Source organism: Typha latifolia, chromosome 5 (assembly GCF_019914945.1).
Source record: "Typha latifolia isolate L0001 chromosome 5, TyphaL0001v2, whole genome shotgun sequence".
Lineage (NCBI taxonomy): Eukaryota > Viridiplantae > Streptophyta > Magnoliopsida > Poales > Typhaceae > Typha > Typha latifolia.
Genome location: NC_133090.1, coordinates 215,561 through 237,780, shown reverse-complemented (window position 1 = coordinate 237,780; position 22,220 = coordinate 215,561). Strand labels below are relative to the sequence as shown.

The window sequence follows — 22,220 nt, the reverse complement described above, 5'->3', positions numbered from 1 at the left end:
CAAACGTCTCACCTTTGCGAAATCTTTAGGATAATTTGCATGGAAAATCTATTGCATTTATGTTTTTGGACGACATGGAAAATGGTTGTCGTCCAAAAACAGAGCATTTGTATTAAAAAAAAGTACTATAAAATTTAAAATAATAAAAATAAAATTTGTGCATATTTTTTTATATAAATTATAGATATTTTGTTATAAAAAAAATAATGCAAAAAGAAAGAACGCATTCAGTATAAAGAGTCCAAGCTTACTATTACTAAAATCTAATGGCCCTCCAAAAACATATTTAAGGCAATGGGTTATAATTGTAAATTACCCAAAGTCTTTATTTATCTTAGACAAATTTATCTTATTCGCATAAATGCCTCCGTAGTTGTTGTGAGCGGCTCTTGCACGTGGCGGATTGTGAATGGACGTATCAGCTTCCAGCAAGCACATCTCGGATGCGCTGTTGCCGTTGAAACAGCAAATAGCATAAAATCGTGGGTCGATTGCCAGTTTGCTTGCGACTTTGGTCCCTTCGGGCTTCGGTGGAGGAAGCACAAGATTCACAGAAAGCCTCCAATAAACAAATAAGAGAGAAGCACGGCGGCGTCGAAGGAGAGAGAGAGAGAGAGAGACGACGACGCCGTCAGAATCGCACGCTGCCGATCGCATAGGCATCTGTTGAAGAACGCAAAGAGGGTCTTTTTTCTTTTGGGCGAGAGAGAGGGGGATGGATGAGGTGTTGACCGCGAAGGATATGTTACCGAATTCGCCGTCTTCGTCGTCGAGCATCGGTAGAAATCTCCCACTCGTCTCCGCCTTCCTCGCCTTCTCCATCGCTCAGTTCTTAAAGCTCTTCACCACCTGGTGCGTTCCCTCATTCCCCTTTCCCTATCTCTCTTTCTCTCTTGTGATTGCTTAGATTTGGTACTTGGGGGTAGTTTGATTGTCTATAAAGTTAATCACTGCGTTTTGTAATTGTGAGATTACGAAAGTCTTGATTTTAGCACTGCCAACATCAATGGATTAGTATATAGGGGAAAAAGTTTTGATTTTTCTGAGTCGTGGCTTGGTTTATTGTAAAATCCTATGGGAAAAATGCTACCTCGTACTTGTATAACTTGTTTCAAGAGCAGATGGTAATATGGTTCTGTTGATGCTTCTATATATTCTGTCTGTTCCTTTTAGTAGATAGCCTCAATGATTTATTTGCATTAAGCATCAATATGTACTTCCTAGACATGCAGGTTTAAGGAGAAAAGATGGGATTCAAGGAGGTTATTTGGATCAGGTGGAATGCCCTCATCACATTCTGCAACGGTCACAGCTCTCGCAATGGCTATTGGTCTACAAGAAGGGAGTGACAGTTCTTCATTTGCCCTTGCTGTAATTTTAGCACTAGTTGTATGTACTGATCAACCTTGCCCATTCATTTCTTTTAATTAAGACATTATCCTTCTGAATGGATATATTTTGTAATTGTTTTTAGTGATGCTTTCCCTTTACTATGAACTTTGTATAAGCATGCGTATTCTTTGTACCTTTTCCATTATTTTTCGATGTAATTTGGATTCTATAACAAGTTGGCTGTTGCCATAGATCTTGGTATCTGATGGATCATCTTTAGAAATGATTATGGATGTAAAATAGAACTGATTGAACGGAAACTAGTACATTTTTTTCTGTTTAAGATCGTTGTCTTGAAAGTATGTCATATGGGATAAAGGGATAAGCTCATAACAAGTCATAATAGGATGATTTATTAAGTTATGTCTGTTTATCAAGCTGTAAAGTCTGATTTCTTGCTGAGGAAAGGTAGGAAGGAAGCTCTTAACTGGACCTTTTAATGATGTGATAACAATAAGAAGACACTAAACAGTGCAGCCAGGATGTTTTAGGGTTACATGAGGCATATTTCAGCTCTGAACACAATTATGTTGAGGGAGGAACTAAACTATAATTAGTAGATTTGGTTACCAGGAAAATTAGATAACATGTTAATAGAAATACATTTTGACATAGCCTGACATTTTACAATCTTGTGCCATTGTGAAAGCTTCTTCACGGACTTCACATGTTCCTGTTATTTGAATATATTTTCATGGAAATGCTCTATTTTCCTTCATGATCCCTAGATACTTCTGATGTTCCTTCCTATGCAATTTCTGTTTCTGCAATTGCAGTGTTCTAGAAAGTAGGAAATGCATTATTTGAGTTTTATGTGGTGAATTTTCATGCTCAGTCATCTTGCCATGCATGCAGGTAATGTATGATGCCTCTGGTGTTCGTTTGCATGCTGGCCGCCAAGCTGAGGTAAGCTATTCTAGTTTGCACAGAGATACACCTATTTGTAGCTAGTTTTCTAGAAATTAATATACATGTTCTGTACTTTTAAGTTTTAACACGAATGTACTTTGCATTTAATATATCCAACTGTTTTATCTTGTTTTCCGACTTCTGTATTTTTGTTAGCAACATGTTCGTTGAACAACTTCTATTTTGCCCAGCTGGACATAACCAACCAAATAATTGGTATACTGCATCCTAGATGATCCTACTGCTATGTATTATCAATCTCAAATATTTACTTTTTACTATTACATTTTCTTCTATTAGTTTAGGATCCCCTACTTTTTATGAGACTATATATTATTTGAGTTATTAATCACTTTGTTGAAATATTTTGTTATTTTTTTCTTGCAGGTACTAAATCAAATAGTATGCGAGTTTCCACCGGAGCACCCTTTATCTACTGTTAGGCCTCTACGCGAACTTCTTGGACACACTCCACTTCAGGTAGGTTGCTGATGCATCTTACATGCCGCTGTATCGCAATTTCATATCTTATGCGCTTTTCCATGTATGCTTCATGCTTGATATAAAACCTCTCCGTTTCTTATAGGGAGAGTGCTAGGAATGGTACAGGAATGTTGTGATGAGTTCTAGAGTATGATACAAATATTAGTTTTCATCTTTGCAAGTTGTGCCTCTAGATTAGATGCTGTTTCTATGATCTTTGATTCCATGCCATTGCATGACCAAAGTTATCATATATGATTTGTGCAGCATTATACAGATAGAGAGGATTGGATACAGTCCCTTTTTTAGCCCTAGAGAATATAGATCATGTATATGCAACCCATCTATTGCCAATGCCTGTAGTTAGATCATAAATCAGCTGGTAAGGATTTATGAAGAAGTCATCAAAGCATTAAGAACTGTCAACAAGGGATTCCTTTGCAAATATGAGTGGTTTGACAGAGATACATGCAAACATAACATGCTACTTATGTTTGTGCGTGTACCTGTCTGGATGCGTGCGTTGGTATTAAGACAGTTATAATTCAATCAAACTATCGAAATATCTTCTAAGAAGCTGTGCTAGGTTGCCAAAACTTTGAATAAGGAATTGACCATTAATAATGGTCTTCCAGTCTTGCTCTTTTGCCAAGCTTGTTGTTAGCCTCCTGTCCCTGACTACTCCATTCATTTTGGTCATCCCATGGAGAAACTTCTATTTTCATGTGATCAGCCCTTGCACTAAGATTATGGGTGGCCATGGGCCAAGTCAGATTCGGGGCAAAAAATATCGAGTTGACTTTGGGCCAGGCTTGGCCTGTCATGCCTGCACTAAACTCGATAGCTCTTCGGGCTGGGTCTTATTTTGGAGATCTGGACCTGACCTCGGGCTTCAGGTTTTGGGTTGGGCCAGACCGGGAGAGGCTAAGCCAAATTATCCTTCGGTCGACCTTTGCTTGGGCCCAATTCATGCTCAGGTTGGGTTATGGCTCGAAAATTTTGGGGAAGCCTCGTGTGGGCTTCACGATAACGGGCCAGATGAGCAGCCCTAACTAGGATTCACTCTGGGTATGCAAGATAAAGCTAAAGGCTGATTTTTAGTTTCTTACACAACAAAAACAAAGTGAAAGTGAAGTATGTGCATCTTTTATGGCTGCTTATGTCATTTTGGACATACAAAAAGTAAGAAATCTTATCCTCTGTCTTGCTATCATTGGTGAGCTAAGGCAGATATATTTTATCTTTTTCCTCTACATGAGAAGAAGCAAATATGCTCAATATGTAGACTTATTAATTAAATTTCTCTCTAACTTTCTCATATTTTTAGATTTATATGCTGAAGCATAAGAAATACTTTCAGAGATTATCTTTGAACAATAAATCAGGCAACTATCTTGTACATCTTCCTAATATATGATGCATCCTCTTATCTATACTGCTCTACCATTCCAGGATCTTTGGGTATTGATATTTTGTTTCTTCTTACTATGAATAAAGCTGGGGGATCCAAACTAATAATTTTCTCATGCAGGTCTGTGCTGGTGCTGTTCTTGGTGCTGTTGTATCCTACCTTGTGCGAAATTCTTTATAAAAAAACATGGCCTTCCTTGAGATATTCATGTTGCAATGGGGCGGTTGACATTGTCGGAGTTGATATAGTATGCAATAGAAGCAACATTTCTGGCATGAATGTAATCCTGAGAAGCAAACTCCGAGAAAAATGTAGTCTATACCTTTCTATATATACTTATTGCAGAGGAGCATGTACAAGAACGCATAATCAAACATCATTTGAGGAAAACCTGAAGATTGTTGCTTTATCTTATTATCAGGAGAAGTGTGGGCTTTGTAATACCATATGCATGTGCACTTTTTGATCTTTGTGAGTCAGCTAAGTTGTTTGGCACCCACTAGCATGGAAACAAAGCAATTACACCACTAGAATATGAGTCACTCTTAACAGAAGATAAAGCAAGAAATATGTTATGAGAAATGATACATGTTTGTGATCATCTCTTTTATTATTACTCCTGTTGTATATGAGCTGCTTAATATGATCAAATATTAGAAGAAAAGAGTAATAAGAGTTATCAATTGTCAGTGTTATCATGCAGCTAGCCTTTATTATATCTCACAGACAGTAAGAGTGTACTGACACAAATGCAAGAACCCTAGAATTAGAAAGCCTTCTGATACAACCCATGAATCTTCTGCCATGACTCCTTCCTCTGCATCTTGAGCTGCATGTAGAAATTTCCAATGAACATCTCAGCCTTTGTATACAGTTCTTGCTTGCTCATCTCCCCCACTTCCTTCTCCTCCTCCTCCTCCTCTTCCACTTCTTTCTCTTCCTTCTCCTCTTCTTTAACACCCTCCTCTCCTTCCAAGCTGCTAATGAAGAAAAGGCTTGGCCTCGAGGGGCACTTCTTGATTCTTTCCACCCTCGCCTTCTCCCCGGCCTTCTTCTTTACTCCTAGTGCTGACGATGCACTGCTTGCATGCACGATATCTACGTCAATCGCACTGCCGCAGCTCGTGTTGCGATAACCATCTTCGACGTTTGCAGGACTAGCGGCGACGGCAGTCGGTTTCTTCTCGTCGCGAGGGGCAGACATGGCTCCGAGGAAGCCTGCCTCGACGCCGACTACAAGGATGAGGATGTTGAGGAGGAAGTAGAGGTAGGATGGCCTCAAAGATGTAGATATGAAGGGAATTAAAACTAGTAAGAGAAGGAAGAACACTATCTTAGCTAGTTGAGATAAGGATGGGAACTTCTCCATGACCATTAGGGGAGCTCACCAGTGCAGTGGCATTAATTAAGAACCCTCATAGCTTATATATATATATTAAGAACTGCATGGTAGTATTGGACGATAAAAAGATCGGTCGAAGAGTTTTTGATCAATGTAGTTCTCATCACCAAACAATATATTCAAATAAGTGAGTTTCAAACCTTATTTATAAGATTAGGTGAATAAAATCATCATTTTTGGGGATACTATTTGATGTGTAGACCTATATTGATAAAGAAAAAAAAAGAAAAGAAGTTCGTATATTCTCTCAACTTTTTGGAACAATTTACAGCCAAGGGATTACTTGTAGGGGGTTCAAGAACAGAGAACTAGCTTAAAGGATCTTTGCTTGATCTCCTTTCTCCTTTTCTTTCCATCTATTCTTTTCATGATCTCATATCATCCAAGAATAATCCCCTGTTCTCAACTCTACTCCTTGTCTCATGTATCTCCTTTGCTCCAACTTGGCTTAGTGGAATCTGGGCCCTACCTACTCCATGCATCTCATCTTTTATTTTTTAAACCATTTCTCCTTAGCGTAGATTTCACTTTGACACAGATATTTTCTGCTGCTGTTCAGATAACTTATGGAGATATTTCTTGATATATATTTGTTGTCCATTAACTTACTTATTTATACAACCTCATCTGCAGAAGAGTCTTCAATGTTCTTCCTCCTTTTTTTTTTCTTCTTTTTCTTTGTAGGCAATCTATGTCTCAACATCATCTTTGGCATCTTTTTTTTTTTTATAGATGAGATCGATTAAGATAGCCCATTCAATTCATATGGTCATATCATATCCAACGTTACGTAGGAGGTTTTTTAATTTCTTTGGTTTGTGAAACATAGGAGGAGGCTTCAATCAACATCTTCTATTACTTATACTTTAAACTTAAAACTGTTAGAATTTATGGGTCAATTGTTGTTAAAATTGTAACGTTCGTTTAAATATTTTACTTTGATGGACTTCTTCTGTTAAATATAATTTCGGAGGCTTAAAGTGGATTGCCTAAATGGGCTCAGGCAGGCTTGGCTTTATTTATCGGATCGATTCGATCCGAAGTGTATTTGGATCCGATTACGGCCCAACCCAATCTGTTTATCTGTTTTCAAATTGGATCCTAGGGCGGGAAAAATTCACTCTCTCTCTCGATCTCTCTCGATCTCGATCTCGTATCCGCCATGGGAGAAGTAGCAAACTGCCTCACTCCCCCGCCAAAGCCATCCCGTCCTCTTCCGCCGCGAACTCCGATGGCGTCTCGCCTCCAGTCTCCTACTTCCTTTCCCCTGGGGTCTAACGACGACCAGCTGGAGCGGGCCCAAGCCCGAGCAGCCCGCGCTGCTTCCATTCGCCGGAAACCCTCCTCTGCTGCCGCCGTCGCTACCGCCCAAGAAAACCCTCCCCCCTCGTCGGATCTGCTCCACCACGACCAGATCATGGATCTCTTCCACAACTGCATCAAGCTCGCCAGCGAAAACGTTCGACTCGCGTTCCTGTTCTTTGATTTCCTTCCATTTCTTTCGCGTTTTTGTTTGTTTTGGAATTCCAATTTTTTGCCTTTGGTTTGAACAGAAGATAAACCAGAAGAACACGTGGGATCTGGGCCTCATAGACCACCTCAGTGAAATCGTCCGAGCCAGGCCCGAGGACGACGACGAGACCAATTTCCAAAAGGTCGCTCCTTTCTTGAGTTTTGCTCGATTTTCGTTGGCGGGGGCGGGCCATTCTGATTTCCCAGGAATAGTTATTAGATTTTAGGAATCGGTCTCTTTGGCTGATTCGGGTCATATCTGTTTGTTGGGTCTTTCTGATTTCTTGGTAGTAGTAGTAGTACTAGTTGTTAAGTTGTAGAACTTGATGTCTTTTGCTGATTGGGGTTGAGGGCTTTTCCAACAGGCGAGCTGCACTCTAGAGGCCGGGGTGAAAATATATTCGATGAGAGTTGATTCGGTGCATTCTGAGGCGTACAAGGTCCTTGGTGGGATCAATCGGGCTGGGCGAGAAGAAGAGAAAGGTTAGGGTTTCATTTGGGTCTCCAAATCAACTAAACAGTCATATTACTTTTTCTATTTTACTTAACGTGTTACCCAAAATGTTGATTGTATTGACCAAAAATACCAAGAAACCTTATTGCTCGTAAACATGTAGGCGCCTCATTCGATTATCTATTGATGTGAATTTCCTTGGAGGTTTTCTGTGGGTCATTTCACACTGTCTGCATATACTAACAAGAAAATGTAGAAAAAAGAAGCACAAGAACCATTTTTAGCCCGGGATTGAAATGCAGTTTTGAAGTCTTATATTGCAACGCAGTATTCCTTCAATTTCCTCATAATATGGTTTATATCACAGAAACCTCGGAAGACTGCAATCATGTCGACACAGCACAAGGAGAGGGCCTGTCCAAGAAGGACCTAGAAAGGAAGGCATGTACATTATGTGCATTGGTTGTTTATTCCTTGTGTTGTCTCTATAGCTCATACTGCTTAACTAGCTGCAGATGTCACCTGTATCAACGCTGGAGTCATCGTTCGATGCTCTGAATGTTAAAAAGTTTGATGGTATATCATACTCCATGTTTCATTTTCAATTACAATAGTAATCATTCCAGGTCTAACCAATCTCACCGCATTTACTCTAGTGGCATTCACTGTGGATCCTCTGTACCATCAGACTTCTGCTCAGTTTGATGAAGGTGGAGCCAAAGGTCTCCTGTTGAATAACCTCGGAGTGTATGGTGGCTGTCGTGTGCTTTTTGATTCACTCGAAGCGCCAGATAAGAGCATCTTAACTGAAGCACAACTTGACAAATCTGATCTGATTGACCTCTCATTTGTCAAAGGTAATTGTTACATACATCCACTTTATGCACCTCCTATGTATGCTCATTTGTGCCTAAATATGAGTCCTTACCTGCTTCAAGTAAATTCATATATATACTTTTTTCTTACAGAACACATTGAGAGCATGATGATTCACATGCCTGTAATATGTGATATCTCTCCTACGCTAAAGGATATTCTGGATCAGTTTGATGAAGAAAATCGTAGGCCATCAGATGCAGCTTTTCCAGGGCAAATGCCAGTGATTGAAGATAATGAGATTGGTGATAACCAAACAGGGTTGGATGGCAATTCATTACCTGATTGTGGACCTTGTAATTTTGATAATGATGATCATGAGAGTGTAGTTGACGACATGCCCAGTGTCATGGATCCATATCCTACCAGTTATCAAGAGGTATGTGGGCTTGACCAATTAAGTCATAGGCTGTAACATTTCTTCAATAAGACATAATTGAAAGGTGCTCTCTTTGATCAAATTATTTGGTTTTTGTTTACTGAATTTATGGAAATTGGGATACTGTTTGATTTTGCTTACACATCTAGCATCATCGGTGCTAGGCTGCTAGTCTTTGATATTTCTTTAGCACATCCCATCATATCTGAGATCATGAGAGTTTCCCTTGCCAGCGGAAGACATTCTGTACAAAGGATGATCCATTCTTCTTATACAGCATATTTTGTGTAGCCAAAAGTTCAATAATATTTTCATGTCATCCAGATATTTCTTGCACCGCGTTTGCTTTTAATTTGTTCCCTTTTATGGGTTAATCTGAACTAAAATAGTTTCTGTATCATAAGTAAAAGGTAGTATAATCTCTTATCCCAAGAAAATGAAAACTTTTTTGGTGTGACTCCACGTTTTGAACTTCAAAGGACCTAAACCTGACTCTGTGTAATCACAATCTTTCCTTTTTGACTTTGAACCAAATAATTGTTTTTTGATATCAAGTTGCTATTGGTCCAGGCAAGTGGTGATTACATGTTTGAGGATCCTGGTATAGAAGAGAAGAGTGAAAAGATTGCAGACTTCTTGTCTTTAGGCTTGGGATTTTCTTCGAAAACAAATGCTTGGGCAGGTCCTGATCATTGGAAATATCGAAAGGTCAAAGGTAATTCCATATATGAAAACTCAACTCTTTTTTTTTTTTTAATTTTATTTGGCTCTCACTGAAACTGCTCAGTAATGTTTGAGCAAAACATACTTGTAGGTTTAGAACCAACTCCGGTATCACCAGGTGAAACAGAAATAGCAGCTAAGAAGCCAAAGAGTAGAAAGGGCGCTCCCGATATTGATTTCACAAAATCACTTGACAATGAGATGCCCGATATTTTTGCACCCCCCAAAAATCCAAAATCATTATTATTGCCGGCAAATAGAGGGCCTTGCAATATCACACTTCCAGAAGACTGTCACTATAGACCTGAGAGCCTTGTTAAATTGTTTGTTCTTCCTGATGTTATGGTAATACAAACTTCTCAGGACGATTTACTCTTGATGTTCATTCACTTTAACTAATTTGTAACAGACCATCTATCTTCTTTGTAGTGCCTTCGGCGGAAAGGAACAAAATCCTCTGGTAAATTGTAGTCTGTTCTTGTGCCATCATCTGTTTTACCATTGGAATATACTCATTATTTGCTCTTTACTTAATATAAGATATATAGGGCCATTCATTCTCTCTAGCGTTCTTCATGTTCTAGATTTTTCTTGCTTTCTTTATTCTCCATAGCTAAGTTGTCACTTGGACACTTAAATTTCTACTGAAGTAAATTTTATATTGCATCTTTTGTTTTATAGATGAATCAAGAGAAGACAACACTGACTTTCTTCCGTCGTCATCATGGGATAATGAGAGTATGATCAATGATCAGCTTGATGATGCAAATATTTCTAGTGATGTAGAAGATCCAGGAAGTCTTCTTCGTAAGCCTCGCCAGGTCTGAACAGATAACATTCAAGTCTTCAATTATGATTACTATTTTATTTTATCAATTTTACATGCAATAACCTAATTTTTTAAGGTTCTCAGGAGGTAATCTTCTGCAACACATTTCTTACAGCTATTTTCTGGTGATATACATATGGTTATAAAAATGGAAAAAAAGATTGAGAACTGATGGCTCCTAATTTCTGATTTATATAGTTTTTAGATACTCTTTATGCTGTTTTATGAATCAATTATTAAATTATCGCATGGACTGTTCAAGGTTGCAAAAGATAAGCATTAAATTCGAATCTGTAGCCTTTTCAAATAGACAAATTAGTTTTGGTTAAACAACCTATCCTGAAACTATATGAGAAAGGCCTTGAATTATCCTGACCCAACTCATTGTCATTTTGTTTTATTTAGTTGAATAATAAACATACACTTAAAGTTACTATTAACTCAGCTTCATTCTTTCTGATTACCAAAATATTGCCAATTTTAAAATGTACCTGATTGTTTTTTCTCTTCTCTTGAAACAAAGGTGAACAAAATTGATATTCAGTATGACAAGGTGTCAAAGCAAGTAGATGTTCATGCTTTGAAAGATACTCTCTGGAATCACATACAAGAATCTATTCAGAATTCTGAAGTGGTGAGTAACCTGTAGTTTCAGTTACTATCAAATGAGAGAATTATTTGTTATTGCCATCTTTATATTGAAAAAATTGTGTTCTACATTTCCATATATCACTATATGCCATGTCCTGTTCATTCTATAAATAATTGAAAATGAACTTTTATGCTTCTTTCTCTTATTTATCCAGGAAAAAAAACTATTTTAAGTTACTTCTTTCCTGCTACCTTATCATGTAAATATGGTTAGTAAGAGAACATTTTAATTTGTGTTGCATTACAACCAAAAAAAGATTCATTAAAAGAACAAATAAGCTCAAAATTCATTTCGACGACTACAATCAAAAGTATAACATCAATGACCTCTCAAACATACTGATCTTTTGATCTGTAAAGCTTCTGAACAATAGGAAAGGATGATTTTGTAACACTTTATTGCTATCCATTTTCATAGACTTCTTGAGCCAAGTTTAACACTGCTTGTCAAACTACCTAACAGTCCTCCTCATTGCCTTGGAGTCAGCTGTTGAGATATATAATACTAAGAACACATGTTGATTAATTAACGGCTTCTGTGCTTTATTTGGACTCAGTTCGTGCTGTTACAGTACGTCAGATGTAAGGCCTGTTCCTACGGGACAAGAATGAATAACTGCATGTTATGTCTACAAATACAGCAGCCCTCTTAAGCATCATGCTTAAAAGATTATTTGGTGATACTATCAGCATCATGTGAAGCTGAAAGCAAGATTTGGAGATTAGAGAACTTAAAATGCTAAATACCCAGTCTGTCAGCCATCTAAGCCACCGACCTTTTAAGATGAAAAGAAAAAAAAATAATCCAATTTCATTTGCCTTGTAAATTTGCAAAATGCTTGTAGAAATAAGTAGCAGATGCATATCAAATTAGACCTACGGGGTAATTTTTCTTCTACAACATGTTAATTACAATCTTCATGTTGACGACTTGTTGATAATGGATTTCTGATGTTCTCTATATTGTCTTCTCTACCAGGAAAGGAGGGAGGCAACAGTATCTCTTACGCATGTAATGCATTACTTACCAAACAATTGCCCAGCAGCTTCAGCGAAAGATATTTCCCCGCATCTGCTCTTCATTTGCCTCTTGCATTTAGCTAACGAGCACTGCTTGGCACTCCATGATTGTCCTACCTTGGATGAAGTCGACATACACATACCCCCTTCAGCTCTTGCATAGTAACTCCTGCAATGTATACATGTATCTTTTACCTTTTGTTGATGGATAATAGCGTTAAGGGAACTCACAAGAGATATGTAGAATTATCAAAGTTCGCCTTGTATAATGTACCAATAGATGAAAAGGGTTTTATCTTACGGAGCATGGAATTCTTTTTTGTCTTCTCATGTGTTGCTTTGGCTTACTAATTTGCTCCACTGGATGGGGTGCTTTTTTTAATCTTTTCTTTTCTTTTCTTTTCACTTGCTTAGCGTTTATTGCGATTTAGACTCTCTATTTTCACTCTATATATTTTTGTAATCCCTCACAAGAATCAGGATACTTTATTGAAAATGCAGGGTTCAATAAGGAATAATGGAATTATAGGGTGTGAATTGCAATAAACAAATACAAAAGATAAAGGACAATGGTCTTGAGAGGTATCATCACCAGTTCGTTTCCAATGGAATCCTTTTCTCTCCAGACTGTTGCTATGCAAGAAAGAAACAATGAGTTGAGTTGAAAAATGTCATTCTTCCAATTAACTGGTGGCTTTCCGGATTCCAGGCAAATGAAAGGGAACCATAAATGCAATATGTCCCACAAACTTCATTCTGCAAAAATACTGTCCACAAATTACATATACCAATGAGTGTTAGTGTTACTCAATCATCCTGGTTAAAATGGCAACATACTTACAACCATTAGAGCATATGCATGGCAATGGTATTCCACTTTACTTACTAATAGGAGTAGCAGAAAAGAAGTTCTGATGTTACATCAAATGACCATGAATTGCCAGGGAATATTGTACTAGATGGAGTTGAATTAAGATAAAAAAAGAAAAGGGTTTGTAGTAGTTCTTGCTCTTGTATTAGATGACCATGAAACAAAAGCATAGCAGATTGCATGTCATTGGCTCTGCTTCCTATTCGGGTACTCCCTTGGTCCAAATATAGTTGAACCAATTCTGACATTTGTACTGCCCATTTCAATCTGCAAAAGTGAAAGAAAAAGTTTTTAAAAGTGTTTGCATTCTTCATTTCACGCAGCCATTCCTCCTCCGAAGACAAATTTGAAAGTTATTCTTCTTACTGCTTGCTCGAAGTCACCAGACATGCCCATGGAAAGCTCACACTGCTCTTGTGGTATTCCAAGTGCCTTGCATATGTTTGCCCTGCAATTTGACAATGTCTGCTCTTCCAACACAACAAGTTAAATGTTAGCAAAGTGCTGGAGATAGTATTTGCATGTATTATGTTTTACGTCCTACATTTTGAATCAATCTACTTTCTGCCCTCTATTTTCATTTTATTCAGCAGAAAGGTGCTCATCACTGGTCTTACATAGCCTAGCCATAAGTCCAAAACACTTGGTTACTTCAATCATTTTTTATTACATCACAACTTAGAAGGAGGGCACTCATAAACCTGAAATGGGAGGTGCTAAATAAGATCTTCCCTAATTATAATGGAGAACTAAAACTGCTTATTAGGAGAAACTTTACACTGAAGTTTTCTGGTGTCGAGGAGTAATTGGGCATTCCGATAGTCATTAGGCCTGAGAAGACAAGGTTGGGGCAAGCAAGCTTGACATGCTTAGCGAGTTCAATACATCTGGACGGATCTATACCAGATTTTGCTGCAGAGATGCAAGTTACTCATCAGTCATCAGTATATATATTACCTGAAAAGCACGAACAATGTCAGCCATTGAGATGAATGTTTTCAATCTATAATTTCTTTTTTTTATCATTGCTAGCAACTATAAAAGATTTAATAGTGCAGTTAAAAGATGTGGGTGCAATCAGCTTGTTGGCAATCAATTAAAAAGGTCAATAAATTGCATCTATGCTGCAACAACTACTGAACTTAACACTGGAAAGTCCATTCTTTACGTAATCCAAAGTAAGGCAAATCAAGTATTCAGTTATCTTGCCTTGTCTATCTGGTCTAAATGGATACTCAATTGTCCATGGAAATTAAAGCATATGATCGAGATGAAGTCTCTAAGTAGAAATACAGGAAGTGAGCCATATCCTTTTTGGTTGTTCAAATGAAAATTGAGTGATCTATGAAGTACTTCAATGCATTTCTATAGACTAATTTTACAAGATAGAAGATAAGAAGTGTTCAAAGTGGGGATCCTTTGAATGCAGACATTGTATAATCCGTTGTGAAAGAGTTCAAGTCTGACAGACTAAACTAGAAAATGCCTTCATACTTACACTCTTCTCCACTAGTATTCACTTGAACAAGAACCTTCAGTGGCTTCCTTCCCAAACTTGCAACAGCACGATCAAGATAATTAGCAACCTGAAGTGCATATAAACATAAAACATGATTTTTTTTTTCTTACCTTTATTTTCCATTATGCAACATGATAGCATTTCAAGTTCTGATCATGAACACAATCTATGAGAATGAGATTTATACTTCTCACACTGATAAACTGAAAAAAAAAAGCTGATAATAAATTATAAGCAGAATTGTTGTCCAAGTTAAACTTGGCATGATTAAACATGCTCAAATTTTTAGCTAAAGGTCTTACGCAAGCTAATGGCATAAAGAACAAGATAATCGCAATACTATATTTAACTTCAGAAACTAGCTAAGGTAGTGATTGATTACCTTTTCGTTATCTACACTCTCAACCATGTCAAGATTGGGAACAGAAGCTGCATAAAGAAAGAAAATGTAATGCTACCTATCACTTGTATCAAAACATTCAGATAAAGAGACGCACTGAGTGGGGGAAACAAACTGAAGATAATTCTTGTATCGCGAAAAATGGGATAAAAGGATCATTTATAGGCAAAGTTATTGTTCTTAGCTCTGCTTATGAGAAACTAGTCAAGAAATGTCCAGGTGATCTCGTCAGCTATTTGTGCTAGCTGAAAGAATACCTAGAAGAGATTTAACTTTGTTGCTTTGGAGATGTCCAATAAAATGCCACTCAATATCTGCTGGAAGCTGCAAAAGAGAGATTAGCAAATATGCTCAGCTCTTGTTGACATAAATAATGCAAGGAAACCTAAAGAGCTTGTGTAACCCCATCAATTTATTCTTCCTTGGAAGAATCTATTAACAGTGTCCTGTTACTCTATGACTTCATTAGTTTCTTAGGAGGAAAGATAGCTCTTATGACAGCACATTAAAGACTTCAATTGCAAGATCATGAGAACGGAAAATTGACATAACTAACAATTGTAGTCATAGAAAGTCATGAATTGCCTTGTACCATAGTCAGAACAACTAATTCGTACTGATCACAAAAGAGATACGAATGGGTTCTGTGATGCTAAAGTATCAATCCACACAGAAGAAGAAAAGTACCAGTGGAGCCTTGTCGACGAACTCCTGCACATAATTCTCGCCGAAGCAGCGGTGGCCGGCGTCATAAAGCTGGCGAACGAGTGAGACCGGCTTTGTCTTGCCGACAGCCACCACCCGGACCTCCTCTGCCCGCCGGCCCGACCTCTCAGCAGCCTGCTGTGCCCGGCGGAGCACCGAGCGCAGTGCAGTGGCCGCCACCCCTTCCACCACCGGAGCTGCCATCTATTAATACCCACACACGCGCTTTTTGGATTTGGATTGCTCCATTACCTCGAGTAAGGGAATGTCGTATAGTTAGTTATAACCACTACCTAACTCCTGGTTCTTCTTGATTTCTTTCCCGGAAATTCTGTGACCACACATATAACAAATGATAGTATCCCATAACATTTCATGGCTAGGATTTTCCAAGTGCCCAGGGGCAAGCAACTGTGAAACATCAGTGTAACTTTATAGTTTTACCTTTGGGCACAGAGTAAATCTAAAGAATTCTAGCACAGACAAAGTAAAGTGACACTAAATTTACAGCCCAAACTGTTCATGTACTCACCTGAGCAATACGACGAACACCTCAAGTGCGTTTCCTCACACAAAACGATGACAGATCCAGATGCTTGTACCATCCTGTGTGGGTGACAAATCCACGATACTAGTAAAGTAAAGAGCAACTTGGTAGTATCAGTATGCCCCTCAAAGAAGGCTCTACTTTGTATTAATTATAGATTGCATTAAGCATATAAAATAATACAAACATTGGATCCAGACGATTGCGTGTTTGGATTACGTCGGTATTTAGTTGAGCACCGTTAAATTTTTATTTTTATTTTAAAAAATTAAATTTAAATTTAATTAAATAATATCAAATTAATTACATAGAAATCTTATCTTTGGATTTAGAAATAGAAAATTTGAAATTTAACAATTAAAAGTGATTCCTAGTACAAGGTCTAGAAAGATCCGTGGTCAAGAGTAACAGAATTGAAATTAATTTATTATCCTCAGGTCTTCTTAATTTAATTATATAAAATAAATTACATGCCAGAAATTTTTTTGAAAATTCATTTAGTAGGCATAGTTATCTAAATTAAAATCAAATGATAGGAAATAATATTACATACTTAAAAGAAATTTCTTTTGTCTCAATTATATAGTATCAAATGAAGAACGTAGTTAATATTTTTTTAGTGCAAGGCTTAAAAGAATTAAATACTTTGAAGGTTTCTTATAACCTTTTCAGTTTAGGCAATAAATATAGTCAATTATGTAACCAATATTAATTTCTTACTTTGTGACGCCAAATTGGTGGCATAATATGATAATAAAATTGAAGGTCAATCATACTTTTACCAAGTGAAAGCAATATGACATACATTATATAGATGATGACTTGATATAATTTATAATTTCAAAGCCAAATATTAGGGCAGTGAGATTCACTTAAATGGCAAATCTGATGCTCATCTCATCTCTTTAAGTTTATATTTTATAGGGGTATTTCTATGTTGTATTTAATTTATGCACAGTATTATATATGTTAATGAAAAGAATCCAAAGTTTCTTGAATGATTTAATTAGGTGGCATATATATATATATATATATATATATATTTAAAAGTTATGTGTGACATGATCCAACTACCAGCATATCCATTGACTTTTAGATGTTAATTTAATTAAAGTTTTGGTTACCCTATAAGGTATCCAAAAGATGTTAGGCTATCTAAAAAATAATTAGCTTTTGTAACACCTTTTAATTTCACAATTAGTGCCAGCAATTAGGCCAAATATCTACCTCACAAATCCTAATAACTTTTTAATTGAGCTCTCTTTCTTGATTTCAAGTTAGGAGACAAATAAAATCTAAAGAGATAGAGAATATGTCAAAAATATAATTTTAAGGGAAAAAGAAATCAGAAATGGTTTGGAAAAACTATGTGTTTGTGGTCAAAAGAAATACAACATTAATAATAATCACTAAGTTTGTGCTTCAGAAACAAAGTAATATGCTAGAGTTTATTCTTGTATATATATATATATAAATAAAAGGATTAAGGCTTATTAAAAGTTAGAAGAAATAAAGGATAAGTTGGGTTTGTTAGTCATATTATTAGATGCACATATATATATACTCGAATTAATGTGTTCCACTACTACATAAGGATGTGAGGTATGCCAACCAATTAATAATATCACATAATCTTTGTTTTACAATCTTATCCCTATTTGTCATTTGTAAAATATATTATTTTTATAAATAGTCAAAAAGGAAAACAAAATCCAATCCATGTCTTATATGCATACTAAGTACCCCAACCATAGGTTCACATAATTAAGGGACTTAATTAAATACTTAGTTCTCCTCTGTCACATACTTTGCTATATAAATTATTAATTTTTAAATAAAATAAATCAAGCAAATCTTTTCTTTTCTTTTTAATTATTAAAAGAAATCTTCTCTCTCTCTCTCTCTCTCTCTCTCTCTCTCTCTCTCTCTATATATATATATATATATATGCAAATATGTAGAGAAGAATAAATGAATAATACAAAGATGCAAGCAGTGGATACGGTATGAAATCTGGTCTAGTAGTGAAGTACTTTTTAGTACCGAAAGGCAAAGGCATAATAGATAGGCATAGAAAGAGAGAAGAAGAGAGAAGAAAAAGAGAGTAGTAGTAGTTAGTACCTTTTCATGGACAAAGAGCCTCTCCTCTCTTCTTCGTCTCCTCTTCCAACTCCTACTCCTCCTCTTCCAATCTCGATAAGAAAACTTCTTCACAATTCTTCCTCGACTCCGTTGTCTCCTCTTTGCCCTCTTCCAGAAGACGGCGAAGTCTCTATTCCTCCCTTCTCCCCTTCGTCATCCTCCCTCTCCCCCGCCGCCGCTGTATTCAAGGAGCGATTGATATTTGGCCCCACCGACCTCGAATCATTCTCCCTCCTCCCTTCTACTACTACTCCTCCTCCTCCTTCTTCTCCTCCTCCTCCTCTCCCGACAATCCAAGAAGCCAGTTCGATCTCTATCCCTTTTTATGACGATTCCTTACTATGGCCTGCGTCTCCGATTTCTTCTTCGTCGTCGTTGTCGACGAAGCCGAAGAGCAACCTCCACCGCTCCCGCACCGCCCCCGCTATGGCCGGAATCAATAGCGCATCCAACCCGCATGCGAGTTCCGCCTCCCCGCCCGCCCCCCGCCGCCCATCCGTCGTCCGCAACGCCGTCATATTCCTCTTCGCTTACCTCGCCTTCGGCGTCGTCGTCTACGCTGCCGAGCCTTCCAACTTCACCGCCGCCACCACCAACCCCATCGTCGACGCCCTCTACTTCTGCATCGTTACCATGTGCACTATCGGATACGGGGACATCACCCCGGCCACCCCGCTCGCCAAGATCTTCTCCATCACCTTCGTCCTAATCGGATTCGGTTTCGTCGACATCCTCCTTTCCGCCATGGTCTCCTACGTTCTCGATTTGCAGGAGTCGCTCCTCCTCACCGCCGTCTCCAAGAACGGCGGCAAGCGCGGCGGGCGACACCGCGGCGACATTGCGAGGCATTACATCGTCGACGTCAAGAAGGGGAGGATGCGGATAAGGATGAAGGTAGCCCTCGCGCTTGGCGTCGTCGTGCTCTGCGTCGGCGTCGGGGCATTCGTGCTCCGCTTCGTCGAGCGGCTGGGATGGCTCGATGCGTTCTACCTTTCGGTCATGTCGGTGACCACCGTCGGCTACGGCGACCGAGCGTTCAAGACACTGCCCGGGAGACTGTTTGCCGCCGTGTGGTTGCTCCTGTCCACGCTTGCCGTCGCCCGTTCCTTCCTCTACCTTGCTGAGGCGAGGATCGACAAGCGTCACCGCATGATCGCCAAGTGGGTGCTCTGCAGGGACATGACCGTCTCAGAGTTCCTCGCGGCAGACATTGACAACAACGGCTTCGTCACGTGAGTTCGTTCGTCTCCTTTCATCTTTTCATCATTATTTATATTCTTCTTCGTTAATTAGATGGTTTTTTGAGTGGGAACAATGAAGGCATGTTTGAATTGGAATAAGGAGAGGTTGCGTTACTTGAGTGGGATGAAATGTCCCGAGATATTATTCTTGAAAGAAGAAAAAAAAAAAAAAAGATATCTGAGGTGGTAAAATAGGGAAGGATTTTGTAGAATATGGGTAAGATTAGTCTTGTAGAATACGTAGTGGCATTTTGTGATATTCCACATCTAAAATGCATAAGAAGGATCAAAGAGTGGAAATAGGTTCCTTTTCTCACTTTTGTCAAAGTTGTAGACGTCGTAATGCAAAAGGATGCAAGAAAATTAGACCTAGGGAGAGGAGTTGAGATGGAGGAGGTGTGCATCCTAGATAAAGAAGGATTAACTAGTAAGCCAAGATTTTGCGGATGGAGTACCAAAGGAATGAACCTAGATAGTTTGGACCAAGTCTGGATGTGAGTAGAGCTAATGAATATAGGCATCTTGTCATTTCCAAGAGAAGTGTCATGATCTCTTTCTCCAGAAGTGGTTTCATTGATCAGTTAGTTGAAAGGATTTTATGGGTATGTTACGATGAAGAAACTAGAAAGATATGAAATTCAAGATAAATATAATTCTAAGCATGCCTCGATAGAATTTACCACCATAAGAAATGATTCTCATATTGGTCTTTGATATACCGGAGGCAACAATTCATGTGGTTAAGAGGGAGATGCCCTTGTTGAAAGTAGAGGTTATGTGGGGCTTAATGATTTCTCAAATAATGTAGTAACTTCTTTGTTTCCGAAGATCTTTTAGTCTTCACATTAATTGGGTAAGAGAAGTTCCTCAATGTTGGTTGACATTTCTTTTAGTTGAAATAATAATAATAATAAGATTAGCCTGGAGCAAACAAACAAATAAACAAAAAAAAGAGAGGAAATATCTTACTCAAGCATTCTACTTAAATTATTAGTGAGTTCCTTTTTTTCCCTGCCATGCCAAATTCTGGTGTATAAGTGTATTGCACCAGCTATTTACGTTCGAATTCTTGCTCCAATCGGTGCAATCCAGCTCAACAACTGGCTCTTGAAAGCTCGTACAGATTACGGCCTACAAGTATTATGGAGTTGTAACAAGTTGCAGAAAATACCTTCTATTGTAACAATTTCTGGATATTCCTGAAATATTTTAGGAAACTAAATCATGAGATACATTCTTGGATTTTCACCATAGCCAGCTGATGCATTAAAAGTTTAAAACCTGATTCCATACTAAGGAATGCTATAGTGTGGAATAGTGCTGGCTAATGCTTTAGAAAATGCAGAGTTGTTGTTCTTCAAAATTCAAGTGGGCTGTATGAGTCTTAGAAATTGATCGAAACAATGCCTTGATTCATACTATTTCCTTTTCCACGTAGGCATATGCCAAGTGTAAATGAGCGATGAGATGGATCAATAATTTCCTGAATTGGAACACCACTATGATTTGCTGCAGGTTGCTTCCAAGAAGTGCATGTAGAATGCTTATACTGTATAGCTAGTTTTTATTTTTTTTTCCCCCCTGCACAATCTCTTCTAGTAAGGCTTATATGATTGTTGTTGTTTATGTATTGTGGCATCTCACAATTAAGTTCTGGGTGCATTTGACTAGATAAAATATAGTAAAGTGTGGCCTATTTAAATGCCTCTACATCCACTATAGAATTAGCCAAATTTGAGTGGCACCATATACATGTTTAACATATGAGTGTGTGCACAGGTATCACGGCTACCATTGGAAGACAGTAACTTTCCTTCTCTTTCTCTTTTGCTTTGTCTAGCTAGCCTTCTCTATATAAATTACTATCATTCTTCTGTAAGTATTTTTCTAGCTTTTTTCCTATAACATTTTTTTTTCTGAGAGAATAGCTCTTTCCTATGACATTATAACCCATATAACCAAGTTTAGTCTGATTATGTTCTCTCGCTGCTGTATCTATTCTATATTAGACTCCTTTTGATTTCTGAATTATCTTTCTGTCGATGCTAACCTGCAGAAAATCAGAGTTTGTGATTTACAAGCTCAAGGAGATGGGGAAGGTTCCTGAGAAGGACATCTTGCAGATATGCGAGCAGTTTGATAGGCTAGACAGTGGGAAGTGCGGAAAGATCACACTTTCGGATCTGATAGGAAGCCATCACTGAGTTTCTCTTCTTCTTTTTTTCCAAGAAGAAAAAAGAAACAAAAAGGAGAGATCCTAAATTGTATTTTGGTAATGCTCAGAGCATGCGCTGCTGGGGAAGTTAGATCTATACTGGATTTGCCACTCCCCTATACTTCCGTTACTGCCATGCCAGGCTGGGAGAGTAGTAAGCTGATACAAGACAGACAGAGCATGCTGTTGTCTGATTGATGCCCCCAGAACACACCTTTGACAATGTTTCTCCCCTTGGTTTTGTTGCATAAGGCTAGGCCCTTGTAAATATAAACCGTTTTGTTTTCCTGTACACATTTCATATGAGTATTCTTTAATTATGTTGCAAAGATCCGGCTGCCTGCACATCGGCTTTACTGAGCCACTTCTGTTCATTTTGCTCAAACCAACTGAATCCAGTAAAGATTGAACTCACTGATTCTGAGCTGGTAGTTATATCTTTTGCACTGCATCCCAATGGGGCCAGAGACAACCATGCTTATTTGTACTCTACAATCTACTCAGTGTGTTTTGATCAAAAATAAATTTTAAAAAAAAAA

At 38.1% G+C, this 22,220-nt stretch overlaps 5 protein-coding genes across 7 annotated transcripts; 3 read left to right on the top strand and 2 right to left on the bottom strand.

The window, feature by feature from the left end:
* Window positions 1-493: 493 nt before the first annotated feature.
* Window positions 494-4,585, top strand: LOC140789772 (uncharacterized). The gene is made up of 5 exons (XM_073139592.1): window positions 494-852; window positions 1,233-1,389; window positions 2,248-2,298; window positions 2,689-2,781; window positions 4,316-4,585. The coding sequence occupies exons 1-5, from the start codon at window positions 716-718 to the stop codon at window positions 4,373-4,375; spliced, it is 498 nt and encodes a 165-aa protein (XP_072995693.1). The 5' UTR covers window positions 494-715; the 3' UTR covers window positions 4,376-4,585.
* A 298-nt stretch (window positions 4,586-4,883) lies between these two features.
* LOC140789771 (uncharacterized) lies at window positions 4,884-5,592 on the bottom strand. The gene has a single exon (XM_073139591.1). It carries the CDS (start codon window positions 5,568-5,570, stop codon window positions 4,962-4,964), a length of 609 nt encoding a protein of 202 aa, XP_072995692.1. The 5' UTR covers window positions 5,571-5,592; the 3' UTR covers window positions 4,884-4,961.
* A 648-nt stretch (window positions 5,593-6,240) lies between these two features.
* On the top strand, window positions 6,241-12,348 carry LOC140789675 (condensin complex subunit 2). Of its 2 annotated transcripts, none has more exons than XM_073139462.1 (13): window positions 6,241-7,056; window positions 7,151-7,252; window positions 7,475-7,592; window positions 7,931-8,004; window positions 8,079-8,139; window positions 8,220-8,420; window positions 8,532-8,818; window positions 9,389-9,533; window positions 9,633-9,886; window positions 9,971-10,001; window positions 10,223-10,362; window positions 10,894-11,004; window positions 12,001-12,348. In XM_073139462.1, the coding sequence occupies exons 1-13, from the start codon at window positions 6,760-6,762 to the stop codon at window positions 12,202-12,204; spliced, it is 2,025 nt and encodes a 674-aa protein (XP_072995563.1). In that variant the 5' UTR covers window positions 6,241-6,759; the 3' UTR covers window positions 12,205-12,348. The 2 variants fall into 2 exon arrangements, with proteins under 2 accessions (XP_072995563.1, XP_072995562.1); XM_073139461.1 differs by having other exon boundaries at window positions 6,708-7,056; window positions 9,606-9,886.
* Window positions 12,349-12,897: 549 nt separating this feature from the next.
* LOC140789676 (uncharacterized) lies at window positions 12,898-16,283 on the bottom strand. Of its 2 annotated transcripts, none has more exons than XM_073139463.1 (8): window positions 16,069-16,283; window positions 15,519-15,867; window positions 15,089-15,155; window positions 14,814-14,860; window positions 14,411-14,498; window positions 13,691-13,824; window positions 13,279-13,377; window positions 12,898-13,179 (listed from the first exon to the last, which is right to left on the bottom strand). In XM_073139463.1, exons 2-8 carry the CDS (start codon window positions 15,738-15,740, stop codon window positions 13,096-13,098), a joined length of 741 nt encoding a protein of 246 aa, XP_072995564.1. In that variant the 5' UTR covers window positions 15,741-15,867; window positions 16,069-16,283; the 3' UTR covers window positions 12,898-13,095. The 2 variants fall into 2 exon arrangements, with proteins under 2 accessions (XP_072995564.1, XP_072995565.1); XM_073139464.1 differs by having other exon boundaries at window positions 15,519-15,947; window positions 16,069-16,273.
* Window positions 16,284-18,134: 1,851 nt separating this feature from the next.
* Window positions 18,135-22,095, top strand: LOC140789883 (two pore potassium channel c-like). The gene is made up of 2 exons (XM_073139773.1): window positions 18,135-19,457; window positions 21,523-22,095. Exons 1-2 carry the CDS (start codon window positions 18,211-18,213, stop codon window positions 21,668-21,670), a joined length of 1,395 nt encoding a protein of 464 aa, XP_072995874.1. The 5' UTR covers window positions 18,135-18,210; the 3' UTR covers window positions 21,671-22,095.
* Window positions 22,096-22,220: the final 125 nt, after the last annotated feature.